The sequence below is a fragment of the Lacerta agilis genome, chromosome 12 (genome assembly GCF_009819535.1).
Source record: "Lacerta agilis isolate rLacAgi1 chromosome 12, rLacAgi1.pri, whole genome shotgun sequence".
In the NCBI taxonomy this organism is placed as follows: Eukaryota; Metazoa; Chordata; class Lepidosauria; order Squamata; family Lacertidae; genus Lacerta; species Lacerta agilis.
Genome location: NC_046323.1, coordinates 2,237,654 through 2,252,115, shown reverse-complemented (window position 1 = coordinate 2,252,115; position 14,462 = coordinate 2,237,654). Strand labels below are relative to the sequence as shown.

Genomic DNA, 14,462 nt, shown 5'->3' with positions numbered 1-14,462 from the left:
AGAGTTGCTTTGGACTGTGATGCCTCCCAAGCAGGGCTATTCATTGGAGCCCTAGTTCTAACCTATGACCTATGACCTTTGGCATGTGGGGGTGACGCAGGATTCTGCCTTGTCTCCCATCATGTGTGACCTCCACATTTAATCACCACATGAGGCTGTCCAGAGATTTGGTGAAAAGTCACCAGTATGCTGATGTGTCTTTTTCATTTGATCCAAGGGAGACAGAGGAGGTTGGGATCCATAGAAATCCATCAAAATGATGGGAGGAGATCTGTGACAGCAAAGGAAATCAAATCAATTCTGACCCACCCAACACTTTGCCTCTTTACCACAGATAAAAGCAGAGGGTCACACCTCTTTGTCTGAAATTTGGCAGGCCCCCTCTCCTCAGAAATGGCTACTGTGCCTGCAAATTTCACCCAATTCTGCCCGAAAAATAAAATGCCACAGGCATTTGTTGATTTTTCCACTACAGCGAGTAGAGAAGTAATGCAAAGCTTCAAAAACTGCACCAAAGGAAGCCTCTACTTCAGATCTGAAGTGAAACGAAATATCAATGTGAAGTGCCAAGGCAACCTACTATCCAATGCAACAAGGCTGGTTCAAAGGCAATCTTCTTTTTCGTTTTCTGGCACGACTGTTCTGGGCCTCCCCTTCAGAAAGCATGGAAGCTATCAAAGCACAGTGCCTGCCAATCTCACCCCTGGCTGACAGTACAGGATGCCCCTGAAAAATTCTAAAGTGAGGGGTTTGAAAAATGATTGCACGGTGCCTCCTTCTCCAGTTCAATGGAGAAAATGGAGGTGCCCCCCCACATAACCACCAGAACCACGGGGTCTCCCAGTGAATATGATTTGCAGGAGACTGAAAAACAACAGAAAGCATTTCTTCACACATTGCATGTTATGGAAAAGGGTGACTACCAACCTAGCAATTCGAAAGCACGTCAAAGTGCAAGTAGATAAATAGGTACCGCTCCGGCAGGAAGGTAAATGGCGTTTCCATGCGCTGCTCTGGTTCGCCAGAAGCGGCTTAGTCATGTTGGCCACATGACCTGGAAAAACTGCCTGCGGACAGACGCCGGCTCCCTCAGCCTATAGAGCGAGATGAGCGCGCAACCCCAGAGTCGTCCGTGACTGGACCTAACAGTCAGGCGTCCCTTTACCTTTACCAATTAAGAACACTGCTGCTTTAAAGAGTCACACATTAATGCCGCATAAACCGCTTGGTGACAAAGTCTGAATGAGAACCACTTTTCAAAGGGGAAGAAAGGTGAAAAGGCTCAAGAGATGTCAGACGAAAATTAAAGGATTCCTCTATACTTCTGAAGGCTTCTGGGCTGTATAAGTGCTATTTTCATTTTGCCTTCATAGACCAACTTAGGTTTGAAAAACATTTCTCACTACCAAAAGATGAGCTTATTTTTTAAATTGTGATATATATTCCTCTTCAATTCAGATGGCAAGAACGGATAATCTTTTTGCTTCTCCCTCATGCCCAGTACAAGAACATGGGGGGACCCAGTGATTTGATTTGCAGTAGCTCAGTTGTGTAGGCATGATGCAAAGTCAGCATGGATATCTACACTAATGTGCCATCAATGCTAGTTAGCAGCCACAGAGCCCTGCTTAAGCTCAGTATGATGGTAGGGCTTGCTCTGTGTTTATGCACCATGAGAGAAATCCAAAGGATGAAGCCTAAACATTAGCAACATCTGTTTGCTGTTCTAGGAAAAACCATTTCTTTTGTAAATTCAATTCAAAAAAGGCCCTAAAATACTTACAAAGATGTAAAGGCTGAAACATATCTAATTTCCCTGGAAAACACATATGTTACTGAATCAGACAACCAGAATATATTAATATTAAAAATAATTATTTCCCTATTTCCAATATTTCTCTACTGCATTTTTTTTAAAAAACTGTCTATTAATTCTGCAAACATTTTCCCCAAAACCAATTTCCAGCTTTGTAGAGGTGTTAAAAAAAGATAATCAACTGATAATACTTATTTTATTAAGTCTCCTCTGAAGCTTAATTCTTAACAGAAAAACCCAATGCAGCTATAAAAATGCTAATTAGGAAAGTTTCAGGAAAAACGCTGCAGACTAAATACAACTCCATGCACAGGAAATTAATTCTGCAGATGATGTGGAAAAGATGGCATATAAAGTTAACGAGATATTACTTAAGGCAAGAGAAACAATTAGGCTATTAACAGTGGAGATAAACTAAACATTTGCCATCAAATATAATGAAACTAATTAAAAGTGAAATGAAAAATAAGACATGAATATGAAAACAAATTCAAGCACAATAAAAGGCAAAACATCTACAGGACCAAAAGCAGCATACATACTGCAGACTGGGAAGCATTACAAAAAGCCATTGGCCGAGGAGATCTGCTAAGCAAACAATGAAATTCCCGAGATTGTCCTCCCTGTTTTCAGAAGGATGGCCACAATAATAGCTTTATGAATTCCTTCCATAATTTATAGATGATCTCAGCCACTGCTGAAGAATTCGGCCAGGGATTTGGTTCGGAGTTTGAGAACACATGAGTCCTGTCATTCACGAACAGAATGAACATCAAGATAGGGCAGCTTCTGCTGGCAAGAGTTCGATTCTTCCTGGGACGTTTTGTTCTTGTGCTTGGTGACTAAAAGTCACATGTGCACTATCCATAAAATGATGTGCTTTGAATTCAGGAATAGATTCCCGCTTGCAAAAGAACAACATAGCCCGACTTCCTTGGAGAAAGTGCATGCTACAAATGTGATCACTGATCATGCTTTTTTTGAAAATCAACTTACAGACTTAACAGAGAAAATAATTGTGAACTTGATGTTCAGTTTCCATGTGTGTATGGTACCAATTTTACAGTGCGCCCTCTCCTTAGACCAAAGTAGTGCAAGAGCCTTCACTGAAATCAATGGGGCACCAAGTCAGTCATCACTAATTTTTTACTTTGTTTCCACGGGTGGGACTAACCCTCAGGATTCAGTCCTATGCCTCTCCCTTTTTTATCCCATGTATGTATTTCTTGAGGACTCAGCATTCGATTTAGATACAGAAGGGGCTGAGAAGCTATTCCATTCAGGCAAAGAAACACCTGTTAGCTCAGGTGCAGGGCTGGAAAGGTCCTATAAAGAGCAACTGTAATGGAGACTGAAAGTGGCAAAAATTAACAGGTGAAAGAATGAGGAACGAGAGGGTCATGGATAGAAGTGAAAGTCAGTGAAAGGCAGACAAATGTTCCAACTCAACACCATGTTTCTCCATGTAAGATAGTGTTCCTCGTTTAGTAGCACCCATTTGCTAAGCTCTAAACAGATTAGTTTCATTTCTCAAGAAAGTTTTGACAATGGGTATACACATGTAGACTCGGTACTCAGTAAAAAGGGTAGACTCTATTTTCACATAATCACTTTTCAGAGTAAAATTATGCTTTTAAACCCCCCGATTATTTGATAAAAGCAGTACAGTTCTTTGGGGAAGGAAATGAAACTTACGGCAACATTGGAGACACTATCAAGTTTTCAGAAAATGGGGAAAAATCAAAGGACCTAATGTGTTCCCAATCAAATTTTTATGCCTACTGGCTGAGAAGATGAATTAGCTTAGCTGCACTCATTTCCCCAAAGAAGCCCTATTTGTGTTCCTTAGCCATGGCTGGGTATTATTTCTGAATATCTGGCTAGGGATGGGCTACAAATCTAGATGCGGACACTTTATGCTGTACTACAACGCACAGGCTGAACGCATTGTATCAGTACTGTAATTAACTAGTTATATGTAAACTAGTAATGTAGCGGAGAGGACCCAGGTGGCGCTGTGGGTTAAACCACAGAATCTAGGGCTTGCTGATCAGAAGGTCGGCGGTTCGAATCCCTGCCACGGGGTGAGCTCTCGTTGCTCGGTCCCAGCTCCTGCCCACCTAGCAGTTCGAAAGCATGTCAAAGTGCAAGTAGATAAATAGGGACCGCTCCGGCGGGAAGGTAAACAGCGTTTCCGTGCGCTGCTCTGGTTCACCAGAAGCGGCTTTGTCATGCTGGCCACATGACCCAGAAGCTGTCTGCGGACAAACGCTGGCTCCCTCGGCCTATAGAGCGAGATGAGTGCCACAACCCCAGAGTCGGACACAACTGGACCTGATGGTCAGGGGCCCCTTTAATGTAGATAGCTATTTTCCTAGCCACCTACGGGATCACTTTCAAGTGACTATGCAGAGGAGCACCACACATTATGGAGTTTTGTGAGGTTGAGACCCCAAACTGAGTTACAGACCAACTTACGGTGTGTTGCATGAGGCACACAATTGGCACCTTCTTTCGCCTTTTTTTAAAAAAAGGGGGGGAAGCTTTTTTGCAAACAGCAGGAGAAAGAATGGCAGGAGAGAGACAGAAACAGAATTGCACACAATGGAAAAGTTGCGTTCCATGTGGCAGGTAGGAGTTAAAAGTGATGCCTTGTCAAAAGACTGGAGATGACTGCTCCAAAATGTATGAGCATTTTAGGAAACATAATGCAGAATCTAGTAAGCATCAGGCCCACTGTATATTCACAGTTAGGTTTTTCAGAGAAGAGTGTACAGTACTGAGATTTTCTTAAACTCCTCAACTTTCTACAGAATTCAGACAAGAGCACTGTAAAGTTGGTATTATTCTCACTATTTCTGAAGTGAGAGCTACACACACACACACGCATACACAGCTGAAACGTCTAACAAGGAACAGGGGTAGGAAATGCATGCTTGTATTATTCACCACACAAGTTGATTATAATATAATCAAAAGGTTTTGCCATTAACTTTAACTAAGTCACCTTTGCACCTTTGTTATTTAAGGAACTTTGCCTGAGAGGTGTTAAGCATGCACGACACTTAAGGGTTGCAGCGTGAGTGAAGGCCCTGCTCATTTCCACAGGATCACGCTCTGAGTACATGGCTGGCTGTCTCAAATTTGGTCTTCAGTGTTGCTTCAATCACTGCAAACCACTTTTGAGAATGTCAGGGTGTCCCCCCCTTTTAATCTATCAAGAGTTGTACAACCACCAATAACACAAAATTAACAGTATTGCAGAGATCTTTTTAAATGTCACAGCAGCTCACTCGTATTGATATTCTGAACTTAATAACACGAGTGCTGTAACGCTCTGCATCAAACTACTTGAAGCACTTTCATAAGGCAATAAAGCAAGGGATTTGTTTTCACCCCAAAGCTATGTCAGTGACTCTGTATAACTCTATTCAGGAGAACAATTTCCATAAAGAATAGGGAAGGGGGGGTTGGGGGGGGGAGAAGAAGAAGTACCTTGGTGCTCAGTCTAGGTGCTAAAGTTGTTTTCATCTCAATGCCCATACATAAGGAAAGGTAGATACAAGAAGGGAGCTCAGCATTAAGTATAACCTGCAATATGGGATCCACTGTTAATAACTGACACCTTATATCAGTCATTCTATTCCTTTTCCTTTTCTGTCCACTGCTGGTTTTCTTAATACTTTTTCTCATTTTGTCCCTTGTATCTCTCCCTATTTCGTTCTGTGTGTTTTTGAAGGAGAAATACACACACACACAGGAAATGATTCTGGTACCACAGGTGCAATCCACCTTCGGTCTGCACAGAGCCCAGTTTTAGACCACATCTGACATGGGCCACACAGATAATCCTAAATCTGGCCCACGGACCTCTGGATTCTTCAATACACATTAGCCGCAAATTCAAAAGTATGTGATATGCAAGACAGAATTCTTGGTGGGGTTTAAGAGGTCATTTCTTCTTGTTGAAATAAGGCAGGGAACATTGTCTGCTACCTACCCATCCTTTACTATACCATTTGCAAATTAGGAACCATCCCTTCTGGTGCAGCATAACCACTAGAAGGATGGCCTAAGCAGTCGTCTGTTCAGTGTCAACTTAACCACCAAGTAAACTGGCGATTGTAAGGACTGTAATCTAGAAAGGTTTATGGGGTGAAACTGCAAAATCACCTCAAAGCCTGGCTCCATTAATAATTATTCAGTTCTGCAACCTGCATTACAAACTACAGTTTTGTGCAAAATCCTTAAAAATAACTGTATGTCAGATTATTTTAATGGCATTTATAATTGGCAGTTCAACACTGCCAAACAAAAAGCAAAATCCCCTATTTCCCTTCAGGTCCTGCAAATGCAGCTTTTGCTGCCACCCACACCACCTTTTTGCAAACAGGCAAAAATACATAGTTTCCCTCAAATTAAGATACATCAACCACTGTTTTAATTCACTGCTCAGTCCCCAAAAGTGCAAATAGTGGATGTTACCCCTGCCCAAAATAAAAGCAAATGAATGGCAGGTAATTATAAGAACTGGCATGGGTTAACAAAAAAAAGGGGAGAAGTAGAAATCCCATCAAAACCTGCATTGAGACAACCAGCTCTTTACAGCAGCAGTCAGAAACCTCTGGTTCATGAGCGAAATTTGGCCCACCAGGCCTCCACATTGGTGAGCACCAGTTCCTGGCTGACATTCATCTCACAGGCAGAAGTAGTAAGTGTCCTGGGTCTATTTCATCAAAAGCTTCTGCCCACAGCACATAGCAGTAACACTGGTGTGGTTAGTATGTTCCACCATGATCAGGAAGATGGACGTTCAAACCCACACTTTGTCAGAAAGCTCACTGGGTGACCTTCAGCTTATTCTTCTTGTTTAAATTCGTATACCACCCTTCAGGTGGTTCACAGCATAAAAACACAAGATAAAAATGCAAAATACATAATAAAAACAAAAACAAAGCAATAATCCCCTCCCCCCTCTCACATTGGCACACAAGAGGTTGTCAAGGATGGAGACCTGACTCTCTGGCCCATCAGGCCACCTCACGTATTCCACAAACCCCTACTTTTTTGAGTTATTTGTGGCACATGTGCTACAGATTGGCCATCTATTAGTTGGTTCATTACAAGCATTAAGAAAGAATGTAGCTAATTATGTCAAAAATAATTTGACATTAAGAACTTTGAGGGCCTGCAATTCCTTCAGGGTGACAGCCTGTAAGCACCAAACAAGCTATAAACTGAAATGAGTAAGTTTAATTAATTCAGACACGCACAACAAACATGTGGTACAGATTAAAGACCCATGAATGAAGTTCCAGCTACCTGAAATGCATAGGTAGGTGAAATAGCCGCACTTAAATGAAGTGTGTTATTGCCTCTATAAAAGAAAGTAGCAGAGACGGGCCAACAACTTGGAAAATAAAATAAATTGTTTTAAATGCTTTTCAGTTAAAGACCCAAATCATTACAATGGGATGCTTAGAGTGTCTGTGTTCATTTAACTCATATTGAATCTAGTGGGGGGAAGTCTAACCATCTTGAAATAACATCACCCCAATTAAAAAATTTAAATAAGAGCAATGATTTTTATGAGCTGGATAATTCAACCATTTGGATAGTCACTCTCTGATCTCAAAGCAGCTCTTAAACTTTAATATCATGGAGCGAAAGACAAATCACAGAATGGGGAATAAATGGCTGTTTTCTCCTGAAGTTGAGAAGAATCATTATAGTTATCCCATATTCCCTTGTAATGGCTATGGGAGCATGAACACTGCTTTTGAAAGACAGTCTACCTAACCATTTCTACCCAGGCAAATCAAAATGGTTAAAGTCTACTGCCAAACCATTTGCACAGCCTCCCGTCGTAATTGCATTAGTGCTAGTGCAGAGATTCATAACAAATAACTAAAATGAAACACTGATTCTACCAGATTCTGCATTTGTGGTAGGGTTGCAAGGCCGACACTGTTCAAATATTACGTAACAACACCCATCACTAAAGCAGCCTTTTTATTGTAGTGTATACAGGATACATTCAACAAAAACACTCTTAAAAGAAAGGTAAGCAGTAGATACAATACCTGCGGGAAGCAGGCATTCCAGTGGAGTAAACACAGGATCCATAGCAGCTTATTAATGTTGTACTTTTAAAACTAAAGCAAAACAAAAAAGAGTGTTAAAAATCACAGTTCATGCACCTCACTTATTAATTCAATATTTTAATTATAGTTAAACTATACCCCAAGCATAATATTCATGAGAAAATGAACAGGGTAAAAAAGCTCAGTTCAGAAATAGCCACAAATTTGCAGGCACACACAAATATTGATTTTAAAATAAATACATTTAAAGCTGATTTACACAGAACCATGGACCGTTACATATAGCAGGTGGCAGGAAGCCCATTCCAGTGTGAAGAGATTAATCTATAAGTACATTTGGCATCAGCCAGATTGATAGTGTGACACACAGTTCAAGGGATTGGAAAATCTGAGTTCTGGAGGAGCAGGGAAGCAGCGAAATGAACAAGCCAAGCTTGAAAGGGTTCAATTTTTAATTGGTAAATATTGATTTTTATAGTAGTAACTTGCCACCTGAAAGCAAAACTGAATAAGCAAAATAATAAAGGTTGCATGAGCAATGCATTTACAGCTCTGTTAAAACAGAGTACTTTGCAGAAGCAGATGTGATTTTTGTAGAGGAGACATTATTTCCAAATCAACATGTTTGCTGGGTTAGGAACCATGCCATGAATGGAGGTGTGCACTCAGCACAACTTGCTGTTGGTGTGCATCTCCACTGGCAGTCTAGGGGCACAGGTGGTACACAGCACTGCACACACCAGTTCCCAAACGTTTGAATTTCTGGGCCCAATTTAAGGGAAGGAACATAGCTCAGTGGCACAGCAGGTGTTTTGCATGCAGATGGTCCTAGGAGAGCCATTCCCAGGCTGATTAGACAATGCTGGGCTAGGTGAAAAAAGGGGAGTCTGAGCTGGCTGGGAAAAGCGGGACCTAATCTGCACCATCCTCCAGCCATGTAATATAGGAAAATATACTGAATGCTAATGTTCAACTCTGGGATATGTGCAATAATGCAAAGAATACAAAAGGCCTTTAGTTACTAACAACTAAACTTATTTATTAAAATTATCTATTGAGTAAAAGCCCCACTTTATTTATTATTTCATGGATAATTATGTTTTGGGGGATTTTTTAAAATGCTACCAATCCAGTGGCTAGGGTACAAATAGCAATTAATTAATTAAGCACATTAGTAAGTTCTAGGTTTAAAATAAAAAATGTATTTTTAATCTACTAGACAACATGGATTCTGACTAAAATTAAAATGACTGCAATCTGTTTTTATAGTCATAGGAACAAAACTGCATTCAACATTCTGCATCAATCCAACAAAGATGCCCAGGGCTCCCAGCTCCTCCCATTTGTTTTAAATTTAGGTTAAAAACACACTTTTGGAGGCATTGCTTGTTTGGGGTGATGGCCTGCTTTCCCTTTTTGTCTCTTTTCTGCGTTGTGTGTAGGTGCTTCTCCTGTTGTTGCTGTGTGTTACTTCTGTTAAATTAGTATTTTCTAATGCCCCTGACGGCTTCTTTGATTTCCCAATGTGATCCTGGTCCCAAAAAATGTTGGGGACCCTTGGTCTATAATATCTTAATGTCTACTATTGTCTCCTCTGGTCAAATAGGTTTCTAAAGCATTACAATTTTTTTTTGAACAGAGACAGCAGTTCAGACCATCAGCTACACCAACTTATGCTCCTTGGGACAATAAACCAACTCCTGTATTTATCCAACCTCAAAGATGTGCACAAGACAGTAGAATGATATGGCTATCACAGTTTAGAAAACAGGACTAGCAGAGTTGACATGCTGTAACTTGTAAAATATCAGCATGTCCGCCAATAAACAATTGGTCTCTCCAGCACTGCCACTGGGACAAATGCATGAAGTCAGGGGTACTTTGGATGCAACAAGGTCCAGTGCCCTAAAGCAAAACAGCTGGACTGAATTTTAGCATTTTAACTGTGAACACAAGGGAATGTGTGAAGAGAAGATGGGGGCAGGGAGCACTCAATACCGGAAAAATGTGGGTGGGGGGCTTGTCCATAACAGAATACACAATGCAGAATACAACATGCCAGCAGCTAGAAGCCCAACAGTGAAATCTGCCCAACTGATTCCTCAAACTGCCAAGCCAACTCCAGAGCTAAAAGAGAAGTATGTGAGCATCATGGCAAGCAATTGGGGGGGGGGGAGAGAGAGAAGAGCATGAGATCTTCCTCACACCTTTGGAAAAGCAAAATCGACTGCAAGCCCAGAGCTTTATAGGACCACACACCTGCCAAAAGCTACCTCCCCACCCCCTGCCACGTTATCCCAGCCCTTCTCCAAGAAGTTCAGCGCGGCCCCTATCCATTCAACCTTGCTGTTGTTTGCTGTTTGGCTTGGTAATTTGTTTTAATCTGTCTATCATATTGCATTGTTTGTTTTATTGTTTATAAAAATATTTATGTACCGCTGCATCATAAAAATATATCACTGCGGTTTGCAACAATATAAAAGCATAAAACCGAAACAATGGTTGTAACCTACCCTGGGACTTTGTAGCGAAGCCCAGGTAATAAATTAAAAGGCTGTCCAGTGAACTACATGATTGGATGGAGATTCAGGTTCAAATCTCCATCCAATCTTAGTCTCGAGTGGGAGGGGGAAGTTGCCACCTTATTAACAAAGCTTGTTTGGCCGTTGTTGTTGTTTTTTTTTTAATGCAACCAAGTGGCCAAGCCACTTCTTGCACAGAACCTTTGTTCTTAAACCTCAATTCTCAAGTAGGAGGTTGGATCTCCTGATATTTTTTGTTTGTGTTTTGCTGTTCCTGAACCTCCCATGGGGGCTAACAGCTTTTAGGAGACAGGGAGGCCCAACTGAATCCTGAACCCTTCCTTAAAGGTGCCCGGACTTTCCCCTAAAATTAAATTAATTAAATAATTAATTAATTACTAATAACAAACAGGCTGCCCCTCATTCTATTCAGGATGCAATGCCGTCTCTTTAAGCAACCGTCCTTAGCCCCTGCACACCTGCAAATCTCATGTACTTCTTCGCAAAGTTCTCTCTTCTGCAAGAGTGAGCATCCAAGCAACATACTTTCTTTCCCCCTCCCTCTTCCATTCCACAGAGATGGGCTTGAGCCCTGACACCTCTCTGTGTGGACATTAAGACATGGGAGGGTGCGTAGGGGGGAGTGCGAAGGAGTGTGTGTGAGTGAGTCCCTGTCAGGGAAGAATCATAGAATTGTAGAGTTGGAAGGGACCCCAAGGGTCAGCTAGTCCAACCCCTTCAATGTCAGCTGAAGGAGGAGGGGTATAAGTGGATAATATTTTCACTAGTCAAGGAAGTAGGTGCAGACACCACGCACGCACGCTAGACCAGCCAGGAGGCAACTCGGATGACTCCAGAAGAGGATTCGAGGAGAGGGCGACCCTCTCTGCCTCCACAGTTGGAAGCAGTTGCTGGAAGCCAGCGGAGAAAGTGCTCTGGAGCTCCTGTTTCCCGCCAAGAGGGAACGGGATGCTGGACTAATGGGCCCCTGGCTGGCCGGATCCAGCGGGGCTCCCCTTAAGTCCTCAAGGCCAAGCGCAAGGCTGCGAGAAGAAACTCTCCCTCCAAGTCCCGGGCGAGTCCGGAGAGGAGCTTAAACGTGCAAAAGGCAGAAAGCATCTAGTTGGGCTATTCATTATTGTCTCTTCCCTTTAAAAAGTATGGGGGGGGGGAGGAGGCTGATTTACAAAAGCAGGAAAGGGGCTAGAGGAGAGTATTTCTGCCGGGGGGGAGGGGATACCTGGTGCTGCCTGCCCGCCTGCCTTCCCGCCCAGAGACACCCGCTTTCTCTCTCTCGCTGCTTCTCCTTCTCCCTCTCGCGCCTGGAGGGTCCAGGGCGCCGCTTGCAGGGAGCCAGGGGAGAGAGAGGCGCCAAGAGACGATCGCACCGATCGCCACAGTCATCTATGGCTCGGCGGTCGATTTCTGAGCAGAAGGTGGAGCGGGGAAAAGAGAGGAGGGTTGTTTGTTTTGCGCGCAAGCAACGAGTTGTGTTGCTTTTTGCATTGCAGCAACAGAGCTATGCGAGCAAATGAAGCAGCTAGCTGAGAACGCGGAGCATCTGCTCCATGATGGGAAAGCAACGAAACCAAATCAATTGCAACCCAAGCAAAATGAGGCAGGCAGCAACTCCTGCCTTCCCGGATGCTCCTCTGCCTCTGAACCTATAGAGAGAGCCCGTGGCAGGAAGGGAAACGATGGGCTGCTTGCAAACGGCTGCAGCGCCGTGACCTGGCAGAGCCCCGCCTCTGCGAAGCAGCTCTTAAAGGCGCAGCCGAGCGGAGTCGAGGGGCTTCCCGGGCTGCGGGTTCGCACGCGCTGCTTCACGCGCTCTCCCGGGGCCCCATTCTCCACATCATACAGTTAATGCACATGCCTCTTCCCCTCTAAATGCTGGGAACTGTCTTTTCTTAAAGGGTGCTGGGAATTGTAGCTTGGAGAGGAGGAGGAAGATGCAGGTCTCAAGAATGTTTTGGAGGGGGAAGTCGTGTGCACTAAAAGTGCTTTACAGCTATGGTTTGTGGTTGTGACCCTGCTCTCAGTGTGCACTAAAAAGCGGCTTGCATAGGAATTTAAAGCAACTGTTGCCCAGGCTTGGAAAAGCAGATTTATAAAATTATAGAATTGTAGAGTTGGAAGATATCCCAAGGGTCATCTAAATCCCATCTGGTGGTTCCCTCGCTGTGAGAAGCCAAGTTACAGGGAACCAGGCAGAGGGCCTTCTTGGTAGTGGCACCCGCCCTGTCCTGTGGAATGCCCTCCCACCAGATGTCAAGGAGAACAACTACCAGACTTTTAGAAGACATCTGAAGGCAGCCCTGTTTAGGGAAGCTTTTAATGTTTAATAGACTATTGTATTTTAATATTTTGTTGGAAGCTGCCCAGAGTGGCTGGGGAAACCCAGCCAGATGGGCAGGGTATAAATAAATTGTTGTTGTTGTTTTGTTTTGTTTTGTTTGTTTGTTTGTTTTATTATAGTACACCTCCGGGAGATATTTTTGATGCACTGTTGGGGGGAGTATTGGAAAGGGCTTGGGAATATCTTTTATCTTCTTATTATTTCCCTTTCTCCTCCCCTTCACTTCTCAGAGATTAGTTAAAAGTGGTGGAGAGATCAGACCTCCCCCTCCAGTCCCCTTTAAATTCTTTAATTAAAGAAAATCCATGGAGTGTTTATTCTTTTATTGTAAATTGAGTCATATACTACAAGCCTTTGCATGTATACTGAGAAGTAAGTCCTACTCAATTCAATGGAGTAAGCTCTCAGGTAACTAGGTGAAGACTGTGTGCAGTCTTATACAGTACTGCAATCCTAAGCATTTTTACTCATAGGCCATAGGCTTATTTTCTTAAGTAAAATAAATATAAGACGGTGTCTTATTTTTGGAGAAACACGGTATTACTTCAGAACTGGGGTTCATGGTTTGTTTCAGAAATCCCCAAATGTCTAATAGCATACCCTCCAATACGAAGCGGCCCAAAACCAGGACACCATCTTCTGGGGCTTCACTTTCCCTTGAGTCACATAACCTGTGCAAGATTACAGGGGCCCCCAAGCACGTTTTTGGGCACAGTGCCCCAAAACATTTGTTTTGAGGTGCCGTGCAAGATCGCTGCCTTGAAGAAAGCACTTTTTGGGGGAAGAATGCAGCCAGAAATCACAACAGCCTTTTTGGCTGACATCCTCTCACGAGGACATCCCATTTTTTTCTGGGACAGTTGACGGGTATGTGATAGCTAAAATACTTTTTTTCTGAGTTAATGTTGGAACCCCCTTCGTCTTTACACGTGAAAAGGTATACTTTCAGGGTGCTTAAGAGAACAAAATCAGCTTACAACAGAACTTCTTTTATAACACCCCATTGGGGGCTGGAAGGAGGCCAAGACAGAATGGTGATTCATGCAGGAACACAACAGGCATCTTCTTCAAAGGGTGTGCAATTGTAATGTGCAGCCTCTGTGCCAAAAGTGACCGAATGCTCCAATTGCATCTGATGCAGAGACTGGGCAGAATTACTTGCCCCTAGTGGAGGCTGAGGTGCAGGAAAGCCGGAGCAATTTATCATGCAGAGATGCAGCAAACAGGCTCCTCTATGGTTCAGAGCTTTGAGATCACAGATGTCTCCAGCTACGTATTTATTTCTAATGACATGCTAGTAGTACTTTGTTGACAGTCTAATATGCTTCACCAGTCACCACGCAGTCTGGGAGCTACTCAGTCAGAGATAATTAGGCTTTGCAAGTAAAGAACTCTGCCCCACTCAGATGGTTCAGTTGCATGCTAAGTTATGGGAGTCACTTCAGTTTTTCATCTCACTTATTTTAATGCAGTTTGCCTTTTACTTATGTTTCCAGAGTTTTACTTTGCATTTTATTCATTCACAGCCATCTATGCTTTCATGCCTTTGGCTTTAGAAACAACAACACTTTTATCTATTGTAAGATCCATTGCTTTAGATCAGTAAACCCTTTTTAAGATCTAATGCACCAACTAGGTTGTTTTCTATTCAATTATTCATA

At 42.8% G+C, this 14,462-nt stretch overlaps 1 protein-coding gene across 2 annotated transcripts in view; it reads right to left on the bottom strand.

Moving 5' to 3' along the window:
• Positions 1-11,712, bottom strand: part of TPK1 (thiamin pyrophosphokinase 1) — a 218,388-nt gene extending 206,676 nt beyond the window's left edge. The window contains exons 1-2 of one of the 2 annotated variants that reach the window (XM_033166363.1): positions 11,683-11,712; positions 7,900-7,971 (exon numbers count right to left, since the gene is read on the bottom strand). In XM_033166363.1, coding sequence (XP_033022254.1) covers positions 7,900-7,916 — 17 coding nt within the window. In that variant the 5' untranslated portion in view covers positions 7,917-7,971; positions 11,683-11,712. The remainder of the gene's footprint in view (positions 1-7,899; positions 7,972-11,682) is intronic. The other variant, XM_033166362.1, reaches the window with a different exon arrangement.
• Between the last annotated feature and the right edge of the window lie 2,750 nt (positions 11,713-14,462).